The sequence below is a fragment of the Motacilla alba genome, chromosome 1 (assembly GCF_015832195.1).
Source record: "Motacilla alba alba isolate MOTALB_02 chromosome 1, Motacilla_alba_V1.0_pri, whole genome shotgun sequence".
Taxonomy (NCBI): Eukaryota; Metazoa; Chordata; class Aves; order Passeriformes; family Motacillidae; genus Motacilla; species Motacilla alba.
This window is the reverse complement of record NC_052016.1, coordinates 39,583,560-39,607,509: the sequence shown is the minus strand read 5'-3', so window position 1 is coordinate 39,607,509 and position 23,950 is coordinate 39,583,560. Positions and strand designations below refer to the sequence as shown.

Below are 23,950 nucleotides of genomic sequence, written 5' to 3'. Positions count from 1 at the left end.
ACTTACCCTGACAAAGGCAAAAATACCCACCTTAAGACCACTTTGTGTTTTTTGCAGTTACACCACATAATCTATGCCCTTTTCCTCTGTTCCAGCCTTTTCTTTATACCATTTAATCAGGTGGGTTTTGCATCCCCTCAACGGATTGGTTTTGTAATATCAGAAATGATGCTCCATGAAGCAGAGCGAGATGAGGTTAGTTCCATGCTGCAAACAAGGCTCAGCCCAGCCCATACTGCCACCCTGGGACTGTCCTTTATCCCTAGCTGTGAGTCACTGTCCCACTCCAGGACTCTCAGATGAGGGTGTCCCACGTGGGATGCTCAAGGGCACACATAAGCCACGTTTGTGAGCATCCACCTTCATCTGCTTTTATCTCAAAGCACTGAAGCCCTTATAATAAAAATAAATAGGTGCACACCAGGAGTCCCAGTCTGGCCAAATGTTAGACTTCCAAGTGTTGACATGAGTGTTAAGCTCCACCATCAAGTGGCAGATTTGCTCTTCAGATGGTGACTGCCATGTCCAGGACATGTTGATACGAAACAGAGATGGGTCGCTGTCACCAAGGAGTATTTCCCAGGGCACGGATTAGATTTGGGGCACAGCCTTATCTTGCAGAAGCAAACCTATGTTCCCCAAGGGGTAGCAATGCATTGTTTCTGTTTCAGTATTTCTCCCTTCTGCCCCTTCGTCCTTCAGAGAATTGATTACTGTTAAAATAAGTGAGCTATATAATGCTTTGGGGTCAGGTTCCTTTCCCTCTCTTCTCCCTCACTCACTCTCCAACACTGTGATATTTTCCCCCATTTCCCGTGCTTCTCCAAAGCAAAAGCTCTCTTACTTTGCCAGTATTTTTGATTGTTTCATACAAATGCAAGCACAGCACTGATACTAATGGAGAAAGGCAGTTTATTTATTGTCATCTTTTTCTCACTGTCTCTCCTATAACTCTTTATTGAGTAATTCTCTCTATCCTGTGTCAAATGCTTAAATAACTGGGAGATTTCACTGTTCTCTATAGAGAAAACATAAGGAAACTAGCATAGGCTAAGTATCATTTAGATGAGTGAAATTGTCTAACTGAAACCATTCCCTCAGCTCTCTGTGCAGCAGGTCTGTAAAGGGGCAATGCTTCTCCTTTCCATCCTTTCCCAGTCTGTCCTGACCAGTTTCCCAAAGCAAATGGAAATGAGCGTCAGAAACTGGAAAGGAAAAGCTCAAAAGCCCTATGTCACGGTTGTCTCTCTACTCTTCAGCTCTTCTGCAGTCGGGGATGAAGCTGTGCCCTGTCCTCACTTTTAGGAAGCTCAACTGTCCCTGATTGGCACCCAAAATGCAGGCAGTGAAAAGAATTGGGGTGCCGGTGTCCATGCACACAGCTCTCCATTTTGAAGGAGCGAGAAAATTATCCAGATTAGATGCTGTGTCCCACCAACCTGCTGGAGAAAACCGTTAGTGATCTGCCAATGAATCCTCAGACTGACAACAGCTTTTCCAAATGCCATCCAGCTTGGAGGCAATAGAGAAAGCTCAGCAAATAAACCTTCCTCGGGTGCCATGCTCATCCTCATGGCATCCCAGGGCCTCTTGGCAGCACTGTGGTGTGTTGACTCATCCACTGGACATGTTGTTTGTTCTCTTCCTGCCAGGAGAAGCATGTGGATGGCTTGTTTTCATAGGGTTGTTTGTCTTGGTTTAATTTTTTCTTGGTATTTGTGCATGAGGAGAGAGCTGGCAACAAAAGTGAGGGTGTGGGGAGATTCCCATGAAGAAGGTTCCCCCCCTTTTTGCTAATAAATGATGGAACTGCTCCAAAGGGTGAGGAAGATGATGGTGCATGAGCATGATCTGCTCTATGCTATCCTGGGGATTATTTGTAGTAGGTTTCTACTATTCCCTTGATAAAGAAAGTCTCATTTCACACAAGTTTTTACTGGAACAAAGTCAGCAGTGTGGTCCAAGGCACTGCGTGGCCAGAGCAGATATGAGGAGCTCTTATCTGTGGAGCTCTTGGACCAGTCCTTGCCAGTTTGGTATTGGGGATCATGGGAATTTTATGCCACTCAGGGATGCCACGCAAGCCTGGCACCTTTGCTGCAATCAACAGGAGCACAGGAATTTATCCACAGCATCATGTGAAGATACAGGGAGTTGCAGTCCCAGCCTCTGCCTTCAGGCGGGGAAAGATGACGTTGCGGCTCTGGTGGAAAAGGACATTCAGAGCAACAATTTCCAAAGGAGGCTGAGTTATTATTTTGTTCAGATAAGCCCAGGAACACTGTGTGAAGCTATGTGCACATAGCAGTAGTCGAGTGCTCTGAGCAAGGGAATTCAGAACTGTCAACAAGGAGGGAATTACCGCTTTGGGGGATTGAAAACATTCATAAAAAAATTCCTGGCTCCCAGCCTAGTCCATCCCACTGCTGGCTGTGCTCACAGTTGTGGATTTTTGCTTTGAGGATGGGTTTCCAAGGTTTTTTTCCTCACTTTGCTGTAACACATGGGCAAAAAGGTATAGCTTAACCTGGACTAGTGAGCTCCAAGCCTCCAGCCAAAGGCCACTGACATCATGGGGTATTGCAGGGCTGTGCTGGTTTGTCCCCACAGAGCTGCTGGTTTCTTGCAGGGACCCATGCAACAGCTGCAGCCTGAGCCCAGCAAGATGTATTTCTGTAAATCATGCTCCTGACATTGGATTGTAACTTGTGGGCGTCCAACACTGCCTTATCCAGACTGTGAGAGTCCAATTCCCCAAACTCAGAGGAGAACTGGCCAGGAAACATGGGGTTAAGATGACACTTCCCACATGGCCCCACTACATAACTTTAACTCTGTCCCCCTGGGAATGGCAGTAGGAACTGCACAGGATCTTATCCCTCCTTGGCTGTACTTGATACATTCCCTCAACATAAACTCAAGATATCAACATCAAGCCAAAGGATTAGAGGGTTAGGTCTAGGCTGTTAAATGATAGACCTGGGTTTATCCATGGCCCCAAGGTGGATGGCCATGAGGGATTGAGAATCATCATTCTTTCTGGCTTGTGGAGAGCTTGAGTTGAGTATCTTTGGTCGTGATGCGGGTGGGACCGATGCCTGGAGGCATCCAGATGGGATCCCGTGGAGATTATTCACTAAGAGTGCTGCAGGGATGTGGGAAAGGAGTGCTTGTCCTCATTGCTTGGCAGCTGGGTGCTGCAGCATGGCAAGTGGAAATGGCTTTGGAATCTCTGTCTTGTATTCATGCTCTATGCCTTACCCTCATGGGGATCTGTCTGCATTTTACTTGATGTGGTGTCCTGATTTTTCCCTTGGCGTGTGCTAGTCTTCAAATACTATTTTTCTGCCATGATTTCCTTTCTTGCTCCCTTTCCTGCCCTCTAGCAGGACCCGCTGTCAGCGTGTGACCTGGACACATGAGCTGTCCTTTATTCTAGTGCCAAAAAACCCCACAACATAAAAAATCCAGACCAATCTTGGCAGCCTCCTTCAACAGGATTTATCTTCCCAGCCCTTGCAATACCCTCCCAGCCCTGCAAAGCAATCCATCTCTCACCTACTATTACGGAGTTCATCTCACAGACCTAATGGAGTACGTGAGTCCTGAATTGGCTCCCACTAATGCTCTCAGTGGCCGGGTCGCTGTGGGAAGCAAGCTGGGAATTCATTTTGAAAATCGATGAGGATGCCAATAGAGCGGCTTTCCCCAGGGAAGTGACATGCTTTTACCAGGCATTGCCTCCTGCCCCCCTTCATCCCCCATTTTCGTTTATGTGGTTGGAGTAACTGTGGAGTAATTCATCCTAATTTCAATGAGTGCATCTTTTGCACTGTGTTCTCCGGTTTCCCCAAGTCAGACTGATTTTTGGGGAAAGATTAAGGTCTCCTGGCAGTGCAGAATGCCAGGGCTCCCTGAAGTGTTATCATTTGAAGTTGCTGTGCCCTGGGGTGTTGCTGGGGACTGTCTCCTCTGTGCAGGCCCATCTCTCCCCTCAGGCTGTGTTAGCACAAATAAACCAGTGTTATCTCTAACTCCTGGGTGTATTTTGCCTTGCCATGATATTTTGATGCAATGGCAAGTGCAGAGCCTGCAGGGATAGTGTGAGAAGACAGCTCAGAACTATTGGAGGGACCCCAACGCTGTGCAGTTCATAGTTGTCCCCAGAGGTGACCTTCATGCTGGGATGGGAGCACACCACCAACCTGTCATCCTCACCATGCCCAAAGAGTCTTGGCCAAAGCACAGCGCCATGGGCAATTCTTGGTGCTGATTCGGGAGGTGGCAAGACGGGATTCCTGAGAGGCACTTTGGGTGCAGCATCCCTATTTTTGATGGCAGTGTGGGTTTGGGATCGCTCATCCTGGTTGATCTCAAAGCACTCAATTTGGAATTTTCATAGCTCTCAAGACTCCTCTTCCAATGGGGATCATTCTGCACTGCTATGGGATAAATATTTAATAAGAATGAGGGTCAAGACACTGTTTTGTCCAGGGACACTGAGATGGCCATTTACTCCCATGAAGAGCCCCAGGGGATCTTTAATGCCCATGCAAAAAAGACAAGAATCAGAGTTTTAAGCTGTCATCCCCCACCATTAATGTCAATGTTAAATATCGATCCTTTCTGTGTTTAGCACAAACCAAACAACACAGTCAAGCCAGGCTCTTTGGCTTTTATTAATGTACTTTTTGTGCACTTAGTGAAGTTTGCAGTAACAGCAGGGAAAAAATGTAGCAGCTGTGAATGAGCAGCAGACAGATTGATTTCGTATCTTGACATGATTCAGAAGTTGGTGAAAAATCACCCTGTGTGGAGCTTCTCCTTGTCTGAGCCACTACAGCTGCTTTGTAGAGAACTCATTTCTCTGTGGCATAAAGGAGTCAGATACAAAAGTTCTGGTAGGGTCTGGAATTTGAGGGAAGGAATAGAAAAAAAAGAGGTTGGTAATCTATAAAAAGTCACTTATCCTTGTGCATGGGTGCCTGAAGTCAAATTTGAAGAGCTGGTGACCATCATGTCAGGGAAACACGAGATCAATCCCAAAAATAGAGGTGGCTAGAAAATGTGTGGATTTCCCCTTTTTGTTGGGGTTTGGGTTTTTTCTGTGTTTTGTATCAGCACCAAATAAATGTAAATCACCCTTACTGTATGAAGTGTGACTTCTGCGAATCACAGTGAGTGGTTTTCACATGTCAGGAGTGCATGGATGGTCTTCTGCAACCAGAGATGGATCAGCATTTCCAAAATATTCTGCAGCTTGTGGGTTTCCTGGGTGTTTTGGTTTTGTTTTGGCTTTTTTTGTTTTGGTTGGTTTGGTTTTGGTTTTTTTTTGTTTTTTTTTTAATTGGGACTTACAGCTTGGCTGTAAAAATTCATCTGTGGTTTGAATTAATGAAGCACACTTATGAGAGGGCTGGAGTAGCTGGGCGATTATTCTTGACCTCTGGGATATTCTCCATTGAAATTAATGTAATAATTTAAAGTCTGTTTCTCCTTGAGCAGGGGGAGTGGGCACTAAGAGTCACGTCTTGGGTCTGCATCCCTTTATATTCACAGAAAACAGCAGCAGCTCTCTTGGGGTCACAAAATCAATACAGAATTTGGAAACATGAGAATATTTTTCGTCTTTGCTGTCATTATGTCCATCTAGATTCCCACCCTATTCCTCAGTTAACCTAAGTGTAAAGGGATAGCAGTGATGCCCTTACACAGAGAGATGAAGGTGACTTAAATCACATCTCACTGCAGTGTGAAAGCTCCTCTCCTTTAAATCAGGTTTTAACAGCCCTCTGAGCTCCCCATGAAATAGGCTGACATCCTGCAGGCATCCCAGCAAGCCACTAAGCGTGTGACAAAGTATTATAAAGTTAGGAAATATGATTTGAAATATGATAAAATATGACAAATATTTATTTCCCTACATGGTACCTGTAGTTGCATGCACTCTTAATAGAGAAGCTGAGAGGATCCCTTGGAGCCATTAGCAAACCACACTGACCTCCATAATGCCAGAGCATTTACGTAAGGAAAACCCTGGGAACATGGGATGTGGGGTAGCTATGTCTGACACTCACAGGTGTGTTTCTTCCCTGCACAGACACCCTGAGGAGCATCGCCTCCATGAACCACGCCCCGCGCTCCTCCCCAGCAGAGCTCAGCAGTGCCAGCCACCACCTACTGCGAGAGCGCAAGTCCTCGGCGCCATCCCACTCCAGCCAGCCCACCCTGTTCACTTTCGACTCACCTGCCAGCCACCTCCAGAGCACCCTGTCTGCCAGTGCCCCCCAGGACTACCTTTTCCTGCACCAGTGTATGAGCAAAAAGTCAGAAAATGCAAGGTATTGTGGCCCACCCACTTGAGGACAGCTGAGGGGAGGGCTGGGTGTGAGTGGCGCAAGCCACCTCCATCCTTGGAGGTCTGCAAAACCCATCTGGAGAAAGTCCTGAATGATGGTGTCTTCTCATCGTGGTTGGGAGGAGGTCGGAGTGGTGACCTCACAAACTCCTAGCTTTCCTGGCTTTTCAGGTGGTGTTAAAAGCTGGCTGAAAGGCCAGACCTAGAGGGTGGTGGTCAGTGGCATGAAGTCTAGTTGGAGGCCAGTCCCTAGCAGTACCCCAGGGGCCAATACTGGGTCCAGTTCAAAGGGCATGAAATTGCTGAGGGGCCTGGAGCATCTTCCTTAAATGGAAAGGCTGAGAGAGCTGGAACTGTTCAACTGGCGCATGAAAAGTCTCAGGGATATCTCCCCTACAGGGGAGTGCAGTGCGAAGGGGATGGAGCCAGGCTTTTGTCAGTGATGCCCAGTGCTAGGGACCTGGGGCCTTGGGTAAAAACTGAACACAGGAGAGCCCATCTGAACACCAGGAAACATTTTTTCACTGTGAGTGTGACTGAGCACTAGCACAGGTGGCCCAGAGAAGTTTAGGAGGCTCCATCCTTGAAGATATTCAGAAGCTGTCTGGGCACAGTCCTGCCACAGACCTAGGTTGCTCTGCTTGAGCAGGGGTTTAGACCAGATGACTTCTACAGGTCCCTTCCAACCTTAACTACTTTGTGATCCTGCAGGCAGGGCCCTAATTCCTGCCCTTAACCAGAAAAAGGACAAACAAAGGGAAGGGCAGGGTTTGCACCACCCTACTGTTCACCCCTTCCAGAGCTCACTGGCTTTCGTGGCAGCTGGTGGTGTATGGTGTGGGATTTCTGAGCCAGCGAGAGCTCCCCGCCTCCAGACCCAGCCGGTTGCCTTAAATAGTGAGGAGTTTTTTTGACGTGAAGAGTTTTGGCTCGCGGGAGCGGGCGAGGAGGGAGGGAGAGACAGTCGGAACCCAGCTGGCGTGGAGTGAGAGCAGAGCTCAGGCTGCAGCCTCCACTGGGCTTTCCTGCTGCAGCTGACTTTCCCTACTCAGAAAACAACAACCGAAAAAGGCTCAGAAAAATTAACTTCAGATAGAGTTAATGGAACAGTGTTTAAAAAAAATGGTCCTCTCAGACTCCAGCTGTGAGGATACCTAAAAGCCACCCTCTGAGAACCTGAATGGGGCTGGGACCTGGAGGAGAAGGGAGCAAGCACCAATGCTTTGGTGAGCAGAAACAAACAGGCCGGTGGTAACTTCTGCAACTGGGCCAGAAATAATGCTCTGATCAATGCCCAGTGCATGGGGTCAGGCTGCAGGACTGCTGGGAATCCCTCCCCTTTCTGCTCTGGAGCTCTTACTTTACTCATCCATAAAATGAGGGTAATAGTAGCTAATTAGCAGGCAATGCAGAATAATTAACCCATGAGATGTTTCAAGTCATCAACCAAAAATACCCTGACAGAACCCAAACCAGTTCTGGGTGGGCTGAGGTCCAAAGGTGGCAGGGATTCATTTGTCTTATCACAGCATCACTTGCTTTTTCCCCTAAATAAACCCTATTTCTGAGCGCCATCTCGTGCTGGCTCCATGAAACAGAGTCCCTTTTGTCCCTGCAGAGCATCAACCACACCAGAGCAGTGTACACCAGCATCTCCCTGCTCTTTCCAAAGGACTGGCACTTTCCCAGTGATTTGCCATAACTGGAAACTCCCCTCATAACCATTTCACTTTTTCTCACCACAATGATTGATACAGGGCAGAACTTTCTTCTGTGTGGGGGTGTTTAGATGGGGCTGGCTGAGCCCTTTCTGACTGGGAGAGTGTGGTCCCCAAAAGCCTGACCCATGTGAGGGATTTAAGCAGGGATAAAACAGGAGATGAAGTATCTTGAGGGGAATCAGCAGAGGAGCAGTGGCTAGCCAGCAGTTGTGAGAGACCTGAGATCTCTGTGCTTGGCCCCTGTTCTGACAAGTCCCCAGCATGACCGCATGTAAATCGAGGAATCATTACCAAGGCATGGATCTAGTGACTGCACTGCCCTGCTCACCCTGGAAAACTCCAGGGCTTTTACAAATGTGAAATTAGCCCTGAGGTTCATTCCTCCCACCCTGCAACAGGGCTGCAAACTGCAGATCCCAGCCAGGCACTTCTGTTACCTCCCCAGCGCTTGTCCTGCAAGAGGGCAGGATGATGACGTGACTGGAGACCTTGAAATTATCTCCATCAGGAGTTTTTCAGGCCTTCTCAAATACATTTTCAAGGCAGAGGTGAGATGAAATCTCCCTCCTGAACTGTGGATGGACGGACGAGGCATGATGGCAATGCTGGCAGATTGGCACTTTGCAGCTGTGCCCTGGGATGTTGTCAGCTGGTGTGAAAATTGCCCAGTTTGGAGCGATTTATGTCTGGACAAAAGGCTCGTTCTTGCCTATGGCCCTGTCATGGAGCTGGGTGCATGTACCTCTCACCTATAACAGAGGCATTTTGATGGTGTTTCAGGATTAAGTGGCTTGTGGGCATATTTGGAGGGGTCTGAGATGGTCTCATTGCTCTGGGGCTGGGCAGTGCAGATCAGTAAGGTGACAAACAGAGGGAGCAGAGCTCCCTGCATCCAGAACTGGCTCTCCCCCTATTCCAGCCCCTTTCTCCTCTCCCTCTGCAGGAGTGCCAGCTTCTCCCAAGCCACAAGGTCTGCCTTCTTCATGCGGAGCGACACGGCGGTCCAGAAGCTCTCGCAGGGCAACGGGCACTGCATGAACGGCGTTGGTGGGCAGCTCCACGGCTTTTACAGCCTGCCAAAACCCAGCCGGCACAACTCGGAGTTCAGGGACAGTGCCTACGACCTCCCGCGCTCCTTTGGCTCCTACACCCACCCCAAGTCGAGCCTCACCAGCTCCGAAACTGATAATGAGGAGGTCTACACCTACAAGACTCCCAACAACACCCTATGCAAGGAGTTTGGGGAGCTCTCCACGGACTCCTATGACATCCCTGCCACCCCACTCTCTATCTACCAGATCCCCAGGACATTTACACTGGACAAGAACCACAATGCTCTGGCTGTGGCCGCCAGCGACTCACCCGCTGCACCACCCCCACGGCCCCCGAAACCTGGGCAGACAGAGCCACGGTGGGGCAGTCCACCCCAGCGGCCCCAGCCTGGTGAAAATTTAGGTCTCACCCCCATGGCAGCCACCATTCCCCGGAGAAACACGCTGCCAGCAGTGGAGAACAGCAGACTGCACCGAGGTGAATTTGGAGGTGGGGACCTGGGGGTGGCTTTGTGCTATCCAGCAGCCTTGGGCGGATCAGTCCCTCTGGGTTGTGGTAGGGCTGGGGTGCATGTGGCATCAACCAGAACACAGAGAAACTCTGCTCAGCCAGGATCTGGTGCTAGGTTTTGTATTCAGCAGACATGGAGATGCAACCACAGAGTTCTGCCAAACAGAGCTGCTCAGCTGGCTCTTGGATGTGTTGTACCTTAAACCAAAACCCCAAATGTGCTTGCTTATGCAGCCTTTTGCCAGACTTTTGTGATTTTGGCCATTTTTAGCTTACTTTCACTTCAACTCATAACCATGGTTATCAGAACATACTTCAGCTTGGAAGTATGCCTTGGTTTTGCTCACAAAGGTGGGTGAGCAAAACCTTGGTTTTGCATGTCTCCAAAACCCAACAAATCCAAGTGCCAGTCTTGCAGAGCCACGATTGCCATTGGCTGTGGGTGGGCTGTAGGTGTACATGCCCTCTCCAAACCTCATGCCTAGGATGAGAAAGTTGCAAAGTAACTTAGAAAAGGTGGCTGGAGAGAAAATGCACTGTAAGTTATACACACAGCTCTCTGAAATGCTTCTTCCATCTCCTCCTACCTAAATGCCCACACTTAGGCTGAGATCAGATTCATGATCAGCAGTAAACAGACTGGTCTAAGAGCTTAGCACCCATCTTCCCCTTACAGGAGGCTTCCAGCCTTTACATTTACTGAGCAAGCTCTAACAGAGCTTCCCCTTAAGCCAGTTTTGCCACCATGATCTGCCTTATCTGACGCCTTCACCCCTGGGACTTTGCAGCACTTCGACAGAACAGGGTTAGGTCTGCACGGCATGTGCAGTTGTGCTGATGCATCAAAGAGATGCTGATTGGGAAGGAGCATAGCGGAGAGCCTGTGACAAGCTAAAGACCACGTCTTCTCATCAGCATCTCAATCTACAAGAACAGATACTGCCCTACCAGTGCCTGGATTTTGTTTTCAGGGACCGCTTTTTGTTATCAGTGGTCAGTGGCGGTGGGATTCATGCATTTGTGGTTGTGTTGCAGCTTCTTCTTGTGAGACGTACGAGTACCCCCAGCACGGGGGCGGCAGTGCTGTGCAGTCAGTGGAGTCCATGAATGATGGCTACCACTCCTACCTGGTGAGTTGGCCTTGGTGTGGGCCACCACACTACAGGCACCACTTGCACCTTACAGATTCAGATACAGGTTGGTTCCAAGTTGGCCCTCACAGCCCAGTCCTGCAGAGCTAAGTGAGGAAGGGGTCTGTTAATGGCTTCTGTTAAAACCATGGTGACCTGCAGAGAGCAGATGGAGTGGCAACCCACCTAACCATGATGTGCAGAGCTTTGCTTCCACACAGTGTATCTGCCGGCAGCTTTGGCCCAAAAAAAAACTACCCAAAAGTTTGCCTTCTTCCTGAAAGCCTGGGATGCCGCTGAGCTAAATTTTGACATGTAGCCAGAGCAGCCTCTTTTGTCCACTTTCTAAGATTTCCTGAGTTGGAAATGACATTAAAGCAACCTTTCATATTCCATTTTAGTCACGGACACAGCCTAGGGAAGAAAGACTTTCCAGGTTAAGCATGCTTTTCCAGATCACTCTGATCATGAGAAGATGCTCAGGTCTGGGTGATAAAGACCTTTCTGAAAACTCGGGATGTTGGCAGTGTCTTGGAAAAAAAGGAGGTATACCTTCTCAGTGAAAACTGATGTCCAAGGAGGGGACAGATCATTCCTTCCCTTTGTGCTTAGATTTTAGAGTGAGTCTCCCCTCAGATGTTGTTTAGTTATGGTGAAATGAAGGGTTTGTAGTGAATGGGGTTGAGCAGTGCATGATGCTTACAGCATGTCCTCCTCCAGCAGGCCAAGGCAGCAGTGGCCCGCTCCCACAGCACCGACTCCGAGGACAACTATGTCCCCATGAACCCTGGTTCCTCGCCCCTAATCCACGCCGAGAAAGCCAACGACAATGCCCAAAGTCTCTACATCCCCATGAGCCCTGGGCCACATCACTTTGACCTGGTGGGGCTGTCCTCAGCCACCCTTCCTGTGCATAAAGGAGGAGCCGTGGCTCAGTGCCACCGACGGCTGAGTGAAATCCAGCCCCCACCAGTCAACCGCAACCTCAAACCCGACCGGAAAGGTAAGAACCTTTGGTTGTGCACAAATCTTTCCAGGAATCCTTCTGTTCTCATAATACTTCAGGCTACATCTGTGAAGTTGTGTCCAGTCCTAGGTGGGGTGTGCTTTGCTACTGCCAGTACAGTCAGACCTTCAGATGTCCCCCATCCCCTTCCTCTTTCAGAAGCTCTATAGTGCAAATGTAGCTTTCATGGTGCTTGAACAGCCCATCTCAAACCCTTCCAGGCCTTTACAGGAGATGCATGTCACAGGCAGGATTTCACCCCCTTGGCCTGCACCTGTGCTCCACCCCAAAATCCCAATGCTGTATTCAGATGACACAAGTTTTTCCTACCGGCTGGTTCCAGGCCGTTCTTCCTTCAGGGCTCTGCTGACATTCTCCAAGTCTCTCCCTAATCCTTTGTCTGACAGGTGGCCAAGGAGATCCTGGGGAGGAGGGCTCCCATCTCTAGAGTGTTAACACCTAACCCCATGAACACTCCATTCAAGGGCTGGGTTTGGAGCATAGAAGTGTTCCACCTTAATGAACCATGATGAGAAGAGCTTTCACACTACCCTGCAGATGTCTTTTCCCATTCCCTATGGGAAAACACTCCACACAGAGGCAGTTCAGGCCTGGCAGAGCCTGGTCTTGTCCCCATCTAATGCATTAGTTACCACAGATATCTAATTAGTGGTTTTGGGGTTTGGGCATTTTTAGCAGATCTCTATTCCCTGGAAGGCACATCCCCCTTTTGGGGCTACCCATCCACTTTGGGGCTGTGGAGCAGAGGGAGACATTCACTGTTTTCTCCCAGTTCTGGCGTAAATGAGCCCAGGGGTTTTGGTTCAGAGTATCTGTCATCAGCAGGGAGGGCTGGGGGGCTGATTAGTAGAATGGGAAGTAATCAACCATCTGTTGGGGACACTTTCATGCCAGTCATGGATGCTGAATTGTAGGAGCATGCTGCCTCTGAATAAAGGCTTTTCCTCTCTCCAGCAAAGCCATCACCGCTGGACCTGAGGAACAACACTGTCATTGATGAGCTTCCCTTCAAATCACCAGTCACAAAATCCTGGTCCAGGCCAACGTGAGTAATGACTGGGGGATGAATTCTTGCTTTGCTCCAAGAGCAGCTCTCTGGTCTCATTCTTACTGACATCTACAGGTAGCCATGCTGTCACCTCTGCCATGGATTAAACATTCCCCACATCACAGCTGGTGGCAGGAAGATAAATTCATTTAGGTTGGGATTTCACATGAAAGCCCAGCATCATGTGGCTAACAAGCTAATTAAGATCCCTTGAAGACATTTCCTGTTTCTGGGATCTGACAACTACTGGAGAGCCGTAGCTCTGACCTGGGACCTGTGGTCTGCCATGATTCACGATGCAGCTGAGCCAGACCAACTGAGCCACGCTGTGTGGGGGGCATGATGTCACATCCAAGGTATTCCCCTCAAAACCCCACTGTCATCTCAAAGCACAGGGTGACTCTCAGGGTCTGACCAAGCCATGTTTTGATTGCCTTGAAAGCAAAGCTTAGCCTGAAGGAAGTCTGCAAAATTAAACCAAAGCACTTCAGAGCTATGTCTGCCAGCCAAAAATAACAGGATTCGCACAATTCCAGCTCTGCTCCTAATTCATGGTCTGATGTTGACCAGTAAAAGACAGAAGCAAAGCTTGGCTGCTATGACTCCTCTAATAAATTGGATTGTGTGGAGACTGACTGCAGGGCATGAACGCTGTGTGCTGAAATCACTGCGCTGGGAAGCAGCAAGCAGGGTTTGATTGACAAGAGGTCTGACCCTGGAGAAGCTAATGGATTTTTCCCCTATCAGCTAATCATATGACCCTGCTTCACTGAAAGGCAACAAATGGCTTTTTGAGACACGTGCTTTAATGCCAGAAGCTGATTTCATTATTTTGTTCAGTATAATTAGATTTGGCCAATTGAAAGAAAGACAATTCCTCAGAGGATTTGTTTTCCGGCAAAAAATCTGGATGGGGCCTGTACGGTAAACAAATGCTGTTGGTGTGGTGAGGCTGGAGGTGAGAGGCTTCACCAAGGCTGCCCCTCCATCCTCCACAATTAAATGTTTCCTTTGAGATGAAGGAATTAGTGGAATCTGATTTGTGTAGATGAGAGCCGGAGAGTTACGGGTATGTAGCAAGCAAGGCGTTACTAAAAAATTCTAGAAAGAAAAAATTGAGGAGACCAAACCCAGGGATTTCTGACCCATGGGAAGGACAGGCTGGAGAACCTCAATGCCATCAGCTCCTCCTCATGTCCAGACTGGATCACAGTGATGATTACAGGCTGCAGGAACTGCCCTCTCCCATCCCTCCTTGGCAAAGGACAAGCAGGACCTGCCGCCACCAGTAACACCTCAACCCTTGTCCTTGCAGGCAGACCTTCAACGCGGGCTCTCTGCAGTACTGTCGCCCTGTCTCCTCCCAGAGCATCACCAGCACTGACTCGGGGGAGAGCGAGGAGAACTACGTGGCCATGGTAAGGGCCCCACAGCTAAGATAGATGGTTCTGGCAGGACATACAATCTCCCCAGCTCTGCAGATGCATTCCTAGCTCATGACATGAAGTGCTCAGATAGCACTGTGTGGAGTATATCCTTATGTGCATCCCTCAATGCACAAAACAGGGTGTTTCCTTCTGAAAACTACATGTCTCATTGGAGTTTTAAACGTGTATGAGAGCAGAAACATGTATCACCCCATTTGCCAGGAATTAAGAGGGGATAAAAAATTTATACGGATTGTCAGGGTGTATTTTCCTAATTAAAGTTGATTTTTTTCAATTTTTTTTCCCCTAATAGCTGCTGACATCATGTTTCTGTGGGAGCAGGGGCTATCAGAGCAGAAGCAGGGAGTGGCACTGCTTACAGGGAGGGGATTTTGTCTGTTTTGGTGAAGCTACTGACTTGAAGCATATTTTTGAGGCTGTGTAACTAATGGGGTAGAGGAAATCTGTGCTCTGTGCAACATGGTTGTGATTAGCAAAGATCCCAGAGCTGGCCTGGCCTTGCTGAGGTGTGGTTCTAGGGACATGCTAAAGCCCACGTCTGCTGTCAAGCATGCAAATAAAATCAGCACAAAGGCAGCAGAGGTGCTCTGATACATGAAATCAAGAGCATGAGCTCGAAATATTTGTTAGCACAATATACAACATTTATAGTATCCCAGCAGTCCTTGTCCCAGAGGCAGGTGAGCAAATAACCAGGCTCTTTTAAAGGTGCCTCCAATGTGTTTCATTTCTGGATTTGTGTTAATTTCCTTTTTTCTTTCTTCCTTCCCACTTTAATCCTCATTATCTCTCCTGTCTCTTCCCTGCATTAGCAAAACCCCATTTCTGCTTCTCCTGTTCCTAGTGGTACCAACAGCCCAGCACCTAAAAAGAGTTCGGGGAGTGTGGATTACCTGGCCCTGGACTTCCAGCCAAGCTCACCAGGGCCACACAGGAAGGTACGGGGGGTTTTATAGACTTCTGATTAAAAGTGAAGTATTTTTAAGGGGTTCTGTGCACATTGGCAACAGCATGGCCCAAAGCCTCGGACTGTGGTCTCAGGCGTCTCTGATGCTCAGAGGGCTGGAGCACCTCTACCATGGAGGCAGGCTGAGACAGGTGGGATTGTTCAACCTGGAGAAGAAAAGGCTCCAAGGAGACCTTAAACCATCTTACAGTGCCTAAAGGGCCTACAAGAGAGCTGGAGAGGGACTTCTGACAAGGGCACACAGTGACACTGCAAGAGGTAATGGCTTCACACTGTCAGAGAGCAGGTTTAGATTAGATATTAGAAAGAAATTCTTTACTATGAGGATAGTGAGGCACTTGAACAGACTGCCCAAATAAGCTTTAGTTGCCACATCCCTGGAAGTCTTCAAGACCAGATCGGATGGGGCTTAGAGCAACCTGGTCTAGTGGAAAGTGTTTCTGCCCATGGCATGGTTGAAATGAGATGATCTTTAAGGTCCCTTCCAACCCAAACCATTCTGTGACCCACTGCTATATTTACTGTACGTCAAACTCAGTCTCTCTTGCATGTCTGCAGCTTTGCTGGCAGTGCAAAGCAGAAGCATGGATATGCAGGGTTCAGGGATGCTGATGAGACCACAAATTTAGCTGGACACTATATATTGCAAAGCTGTCAGGAGGTACCCCAAGAAGTATCAGAGTTGGGTTTTTCCTCCTTCAGAACAACAGGTCCTCCTAGACCAGACTTGGATTTTGCACCTGAAAGGTGAAGGACTAGGGTTGTGTAAACCTTTGTGGCAACCATTTATGAGTTGGCCTCACTTTCTCAAACACTACCTTGTTTCCTAGGCAAAGCATCCCACTGGTTAGGTCATTTTATTATTTGATAGTTTTCCCTTGTTGGTTTCTTTCTGCCCAGCAGTATTTCTGCAAGTATCATCCATTTAAATTATATCCCGTTCTGGAAAAGTGATTTTAGACCACTAAAAAGCATGATCCCACTCCAGTTACAAGCAAACGGAGGTCCTTTGAAATGCTTGTAAAGTCAGAAAAAACTTCAGGACTCCAGAAGTTATGGTAAAAAGTATCTCCTTGTTCTCAGCACATCTCTTGGGAGACCCTGCAGACATATCTATTGTTTTGGGGATGAAAATGAGCTAGTGCCATAGGTGGGTAGAGTCAGCACAGCTAAAAGGTATAGAGCTGGTATTTTTATGTGTATCTCTAAGAGTTCAGGAGTTCTTTACAGCAGAATGATCAAGATGCAATGCTGAACCCAAAAAATCAGCAGTTAGAGAACACAATTACAACCAAACCTTCATGTCCCAAAGTTTGTGAGAAGGTAGAGACCCACATGCTGTTTCTACCCTCCCACTTCACTGCAGTCTCATGCCAGCAAGAGACAGAGCAGATTGAAATCCTTCGTCCAAGTGTCTTTGGGAGGTTAGAGGGAGGGTGATGAGCTGTGAAGTCTTCAAGAAAGCAGGAATGGTGCTGGTGGGCTTGTGGCACCTGCTGTGCTGCTGCAGAAAGGAGTGAGAGGAAAGAGCAGGGAGCTGATGAGTGACCAGATGGTGTGCCCTGTTTCTCCTCCCCACAGCCCTCCACCTCATCGGTCGCCTCAGATGAGAAGGTTGATTACGTGCAAGTGGACAAGGAGAAGACACAGGCGCTGCAGAGCACCATGCAGGAGTGGACTGATGTGCGGCAGTCCTCGGAGCCTGCCAAGAGCATGAAGCAGTAGTGCCTGCGGCAGGCAGCGAAACAGGCGAATGTCCCGTTGGTTTTCCCCAGCTGTGGCCCCGCTGGGCTGCCAGATCCACTTGGGCTGGATTCCTAAGACTTGTCTGTGGAGGGGAGGGGGTGTCGTTGTTTTTTTTTTTCTCTTAAAACAAAACAAAACTTAATTTCAGGGGAAGACGTGGCGGATACTGTTTGCCAGTGATAAAGACCAACTATGTTTGGTGGCTAGGTTTGTGCTTTAGCTGCTGGATGCACTATCCAGGAACTTTGACTTAGCAATACCAGGTTTCACCCTACACATCTTTTCCTTACAGCTATTAAAGCCACCTTGTATGTTCTAACACTTCATCATCTCTTCCCGTCTTCTTCCATATCATACCCTAAACCATGCCATGCAGGTTTGCAGCATCTCCCATAGGATACCATTGCCCAGCTCTGATTCTCCACTCCTTATGGTTGTCCTCTTCTCTGCCTCCTCTCAGTCCCACAACTGAGCAAGGACCATTGCTTTTGAAATCACTTTTGTTGTCCTGTCTCTTGTAAATAATATGTTCAAAACCTCTGAGCGCTGTTCTGCTCCTGGCTGGACAGCCCCCAAGGTTTTGGGTGGGGTTGTTAACACAACCCCAGCTTGGAGGATGGAGCTTGGGGGGGTTGTTAACACAACCCCAACTCCAGGATGGAGCTTGACACACCATCCACACCATCCCATTGAACTGACTTAGGAGCCTGGACTTGCCCCATCATAACACACGCATGCATGCCAGCACATGCTCTCATGAGTTTGTTGGGGCGTCTTCTGTTTATATTCTCCATTAACTCTCGAAGTGAATGGGCTGGAGAGATTGATTTTGGAAGGGCTGGAGGGATTGGCTTTGGAAGGTAGAATTTAAGCACTGACCCGCTGCCTGTCTGAAACCAATTCCTGTGAATCTGACCCTAAAAACCAAAATTTGCCTTTTGTGGCACCAAAAGAAGCCCATAGAGTGAGAGTCCTACATTGTGGCCATTGTGAGAAGTTCTGTGGTTGAGTATGAGGGGGCAGGAAGGCTCTGGAGGCCCTGAGTAAGTGGACTGGCATAAGGATGAGTGACAAGAAGGGAGTGGAAGGCTGCTGTGAGGACTGGGAGAAGGCAGGTGGTGTACTGCAGAGGTTGGTCCTGGGTGAAGAGGTTTAGTGGAATGTTTCTTGGAAGAAAGAAGAAGAGTAATTGAAATGTTGGTTGATGGTGAGGTCATAGGCTTGGGAAGAGGTTGGTCAGGAGAGTCAGGGCAGGGCGTTTCCGTAGGAGCTTTAATGTAGCATTGTGGTTGGTTTGTGGAGGGTGCAAAAGGCTGAACTGTTTTCATCTTCAGCAATGTTTCTTCAACACAAAACTGGGGCATGCTGACATTAGTGGCCCTAGGCTCTAATTAGGGGCGGGAGTCTGCTGTTGTCCCTTGCCAGCATCTTTAACACATCCAGGCTTTGGGATCGCTTGCCAGGCAGCTGCTGAGCACAGAGAGAAGAGAAGGATGAGACAGTTTAATGCAGAGATAATAATTCATGATCTCATGAAAACAGGAAGAACTAATGATTGCCATGGAGCAGCCTGATTGCCAGACAGCAAGCGCTGACACGAATAAACAGGCTGACCGCAAACCAAGAGCCAAATGAAGGAGACATTAGAAAGATTAGGTAATAATATTTATTAAAGAGCTAGAGCTATTCTTTCTGCAAGCTGAACCCCTCCCAGCACCGTGGGCTCTGTGTTCCACCAACACCACCAAGTTGTATTGATCATTAATGCTTAAGCATTAACACATTTGCTTAATCTTGGTCTGAGCTTGGAAAGGGCCAGACGTGACCCACATGGGGATAGGATACCAGTCCCTTAAGGGCTGTGTGCTGCTCTGTGCTGGTAAAATAAGTTGTGAACTTTCTACACCATTTTGTGTTTTCTTCTCACATGCCATGAAAGGGCAGGATGTTAATGGAAAAGCTCCAACAACCCTGTTGAGACATTGAAGTGTTGGACTTTTATAAAAACAATGAAGCAAATACCCTAATGTTTATGCTAAAAATAATAATTACTAGAAGGGAAAAAAAACCCAAAGCCCCAAAGGGGAAGATGTAGCTCAGTCAGATGCTTTCTAAAGGTCAGGGCGGGTGTTACAGCCTGCAAGGGCCGTTGCCTCCTGCTGGAGGCTTGCACACTTGCCTGGTGAGTTGGCAAAATGAAGACTAGAATGCAGTACTTCATATTTCTATTTCCCCTTTCATCTCTGCATCTCAGGGGAGACTAAACATTGGACCTGATCCAGAGCCCACTGAAGTGTGCATTCATTCATCTGGGAGAGAGCTCCCCATCCCCACTAAAAAGAATGTCACTCTACTGGGAAGCTGATTTTTTCCTATTTCTTCTTCAAAGCTGTTAGCTTTAGTGGCTTGAGAGGGAGCACAGTGAGTTTGAATGCAGTTTGCAGAGTGGGTGCCCCATGCTTCTGCACTGGGATTAGGTGCACCCAGTGCCCACTCCACGTTTCATCCAAGGTGTTAATTAAGACTGGAAAAGCCTTTTGTGGGACTGGAGAAACTAGACCTTTTTCTCCACGTTTCACAAATGCTTTTGTTCATGGGGCAGCCATTGGCATGGGATAGCTCTTTTCCCAGGCTCAGACGCTGTGTTTTTGCTCTCATGAACATCTGTAGTAACTGGTCCATTGCATTTGGCAGACCAAGGATCAGAACGGCCCAAAAGCAGCTACTTAACAACTGCTGGTTGCTGGCCCCTCTGTCCTTTGCGGTGAAGTCTGTGTTTTCACTGAAACAGATACATTCCTCTGCCTTTTCCCCTGCAAAGCACCAAGCAAACAGCACCACCAAACTAAGCAGAAGCCCACAGACTCTGTGCCACATAGACATGACTGAATCAACCCCTCCTGAAAGCATTAAGTAATCAATGGCTTCAGTGGAAATAGTCACCCATGATGATTGCCAAGCTGATTACAGCAGTCCCTTGTGATTAATGTTTGTGCAGTATTTAGTCTTAAACCATACTGAAAAGCAGCTGCTTTAATTACACGAACTGCCAAGAACTTTGTCCTGAAGGCATTGAGTTTATCACATCCACTTTATACTTGGATTCTCAAGTATGACAGGCTCCTTTGTTAGAAATAGGTATTTAAGGAAACTGAGAGCATTGCAAATTATTCATTTTGATTGAAATTAAACTGGCTCGAGCCTGCACGTCAGAGCCTGCTCCACAGCTCTATAGTTCAATTTAGAAAAGGGATGTGCTTTCATGTGTGTGTGCTCATGGAGAAGGGTTGTCTGTGGAACAAGCACCGTGACCTCAATGTTTAGTTTTATGGAGCACCAGGTCCTTGGCTCAAAGCTTTCCCCAAGCTTGAAAATTACTAAGCAGGTGGTTTTAAAAGCAAAAGTCTCCAAGAGTGTGTATCCCTTGCTGAGAGTATGCAAATGCTGCTCATCATTCCTCTGTCTGGTGAGATGTGTGAGCTGCCTTGGAGCTGATTTGCTCTGAACTGGCATTTGAGTGTTCAGTGGGAAATACATTTCCAGCTCTAAATGGATACCAGGCTTAGGCTTAGTCTCAAGTTGGCAAAAGAGAATAATGTATGAGTGCAGAGTGTGCCAGGGCAAAGCTGAGTGTCTGGCAAATAGGGCCAAATGCAGATTCAGAACCAAAAGATAGGGAAGGCTTGGCTTGGCTTGTCTGGGAGCTAACTGGGATGGATTTGAACTCTGGGCCACCAGCCACTGGCAAGGGTGAGATATGAGAGAATATGAGGTTGGGACAAGAGAAGGCAGGGGAGTTTGCCAGTAAGGTTTGGGTCTTGGTCCTCACAATGTGCTCTTTTGTCCCGTGTCTTGAGTCAGATGTGCAGAGATTTGTGGATTGCTCAGTAGAAGCCATGCACTGATGGGACAGGAGCTTCCACCACTCGCAGGCACTTCACTCTCAAGGGGGTCATCCTGCCTGACAATGTGATGCCTGTGCTCTGGCATTCAGTAATGCTTGGGCCACTCGCCCAGCTCTGAGCTGGGCAGGAGAAACCCTACAAGAAATGTGTGGGGACCAGGACATGCTGGGAGACACCTTGCTGAGGGGCTCCCATGAGCTGTTTGTGGGGCAGCAGTGCCATGGTTTCACAGGGTTGTCCCTTGAGGTGCCATCTTCATCTTTGGAGTTTTTTAAGACCAGTCTAGGTAAACCCCATAGCTGACCCTGCTTGGAGCATCTCTTCCACACTGAGACCCTGTGCTGCTGGGGTTGAGTAGAGACTCCTCTATGTGAGGGAGGGGGCCCAAGGGGTTGCTTAGAGCCCTGTAACATCCAAAACAGGGATAGGGCCGCTTCTCTGGCCATGAAGCCAAGTGGCAAGGCACACAGCTCAACCCCTTAGGCCATGCTCCCCAGTGAGAAGACCTAATCCCCACTGGGCCATCCCTTGCACCTGGGAAAGGGCTGGCTGGCCCAGAACAGGTCATCCAGGACATGGACAGGCAGTTCTAGCAACTGGGAGACAGCTTGAACCTGTACATTTTTTAGGCTAGATCCAGACCTCTCAGCAAACCCATGCCACCTCCACACCCTGGCATACCAGGAAGAGTTGGCTTGCTTTGGCTATACAATGATCATGGCTCCTTGGGTGGGGAGGGGGCTACAGTCATGCCCAGGTCTTATGGAAGTTATTAAAATAGTTCCCAGGTGCTGTCTGAACTTTCTGGCCCAGGAGGCAAGTAAAAGGATGGTTTTCTCAAGTTGTGCTTGCATTGTGTTGGTGTTTTCCCACCTGGTGATGTAAAAGTTCCATTCCATGTAAAAGCTGACACCCACAGTGTGTGTGCTGTTGGAGGGATGCTGTCTAGGTGAGGTGGATGCAGCAGAGCTGTGATTATGGAGAAGCCCAAGTTCTACAGGAAGGGGGAAGAGCAAAGGCACCAGCCAGAGAACACACATGGCTGTCAAAGAGCTGTCAAGAAAATCAGAGGGACCAGTCCAGCATCAAATCACAAGGGCCAATAAGCCAGTTTAAGGCCTCTGACGAGTCTGGGTGTCTCTCTTCTCTGCCCAACCTTCCCACATGTACATAATGATCTTGCAGCTGTTAATAAGGCTCTTGCAGGTCAAGATGTGCACTTTTTGATCATGATTCCTCCTTGGTCTGGAGCAGTTCATCCCTCTATCATCCTGTCCTTGGTGTCTCATCATTGTAGTCACAATTTTATCTCCTTGTTCACAGCTCCTAGTGTTGTACTGTTGATCAGGTTGCTGATTTAGTGTCTTCTCTTGAGAAAAGTTGATATGTAGCAAGGTGTCACAATACAGATGTCCCCTCCCAGCCCACGGCCAGCTGGTCCTGGCACGTGGTGTTCAAGTTTTAACACCAGCCACTAATATCTGAAACAGAAGCTGGGCCACATGGCTCCATCTCTTTAGCGAAAAAAGCTTCTCAACAGACTTGCTCCCAATCAGCAGGCTCTTAATTTTTGATGTAGCCCATTGCTAACATATAACAAGTTCATTTGTAGGCCAGTGGGTTGACCATATGGGAGAGGTTTGCCCCCAGACCAGGAGATAAGAAACCATCATTTTTATTGTCATTCTCTGGGTGACACCACACTGTATCTTCATGTGGGACGAGAGGGTTCATGTGAACTCTGTATCCTGCTTTTTCTCCGGCTTGTAAAATGAAGGTTTTTAGTACTTATTTCCCCACCTCACAGATGTGTCATGAGACGTAATTAATTGACATCTAATAATGCAAAGAGCTGTTTTGAGTCTGCAGGCAATGGCTTGGCAGCATGTGGTGCTACCCTGTTGTCATGCCCAGCATCATACATGGCACCGACACATCCCGCTCTGCAAAACTCATTAAAAAGCCCTTCATCCTTAACTGCCAAGGTGAAAAAAACTTGGCAGGATTTTCTTCTGAGTGAGGGGGGTGGGGAAATATCATTTGCACAGTTTTCAGCGTTCTGCTGCCACATTTACCCTGGAAATACGATGGGTTTTTTGAGAGCAGTATGGACGTGGTGGTTGAACCACGCTGCAGAGAGGGGAAGGGAGCAGGACCCTAGGCTCCACGGAGAGCCTGTTGATGAATCCCGTAGGGTTAGGACCAAACCTTTAGAGTAGTTATAACCCACTCAAACGAGCCCTTGGCACAGTCAACATGATGTTGCCATCATTGTGTGGGAACTTTGGGCATCATTGTGTGGGAACAGACCCAGTCAGATTAGGGTAGTTTTCTCCATTTGTTTCTTAACCTGCTGCGAGGAGGGGTTGGAGCCCTGGCTGTGAAGCTGTTGCATCAGCAGCCGATTCGCAGGGATGTTTTGTGTGTTTCAAAGCCTATGACTGTTCTTAAAGAGGAGTATTTTTAATTTTTTGATTTCCATTTGTAGAAGGAAGGACAAGAGTAATCTGTGGCAAACTGTACAGTATGTGTCTTCTTGTGGTGTCACTGTTTGAATGGTTATTACGTTTTCAAATCACTGTGGACAGCTAATCACTTAAGTTATTAATTTATTCTTTGGGGGGTTGTTGTTTGGTTGGTTTTTTTAAAAGTAATTTGAAACAATTATTTATCCTGTAAATCAGTCTTGAGTGAAGCCTAGATAATACTTTTTTTGCTGTTAATAAACATGGTACATGCCTGACGTGAAGGTGATCTCATTTTTAAGTACTGTATATGCAACAGAAAAGCAACAGGAAAATAAAAGAATGATAATAAAAAGACATCTCTCCCTGGTGATTCCCAGCATGGCTTCAGGGCAGGCAAAGAAAGGGGAAACTAATAAGCAGATCAAGTTTGATTATGCAGCACCTTTAAAGCTTTCAGAGCATCTTCTCGGCATGTTGCCAAGTGTCTCCTACAGCTTCAGGTGTCCTGTGTGGGTAAGGAGGGCCTTTAGGATGTAGCTAGGGTTTTTCCTGATACCAGAACCCAAGCC

The 23,950-nt window shown here is 48.0% G+C and overlaps 1 protein-coding gene across 5 annotated transcripts in view; it reads left to right on the top strand.

Annotated features, from left to right (window-relative positions):
* Window positions 1-23,662, top strand: part of GAB2 (GRB2 associated binding protein 2) — a 93,305-nt gene extending 69,643 nt beyond the window's left edge. The window contains exons 3-10 of one of the 5 annotated variants that reach the window (XR_005256744.1): window positions 6,101-6,341; window positions 9,023-9,621; window positions 10,678-10,772; window positions 11,493-11,775; window positions 12,754-12,844; window positions 14,163-14,265; window positions 15,140-15,233; window positions 16,844-16,980. Coding sequence is in view for 4 of the 5 variants with exons in the window: in XM_038135042.1 (XP_037990970.1) it covers window positions 6,101-6,341; window positions 9,023-9,621; window positions 10,678-10,772; window positions 11,493-11,775; window positions 12,754-12,844; window positions 14,163-14,265; window positions 15,108-15,233; window positions 16,844-16,987 (1,682 nt within the window). In the remaining variant the exon portion in view is untranslated. Of the gene's footprint in view, window positions 1-6,100; window positions 6,342-9,022; window positions 9,622-10,677; window positions 10,773-11,492; window positions 11,776-12,753; window positions 12,845-14,162; window positions 14,266-15,107; window positions 15,234-16,843 lie in introns of all 5 variants that reach the window. The other 4 variants (XM_038135326.1, XM_038135136.1, XM_038135042.1 and 1 more) reach the window with 4 other exon arrangements.
* Window positions 23,663-23,950: the final 288 nt, after the last annotated feature.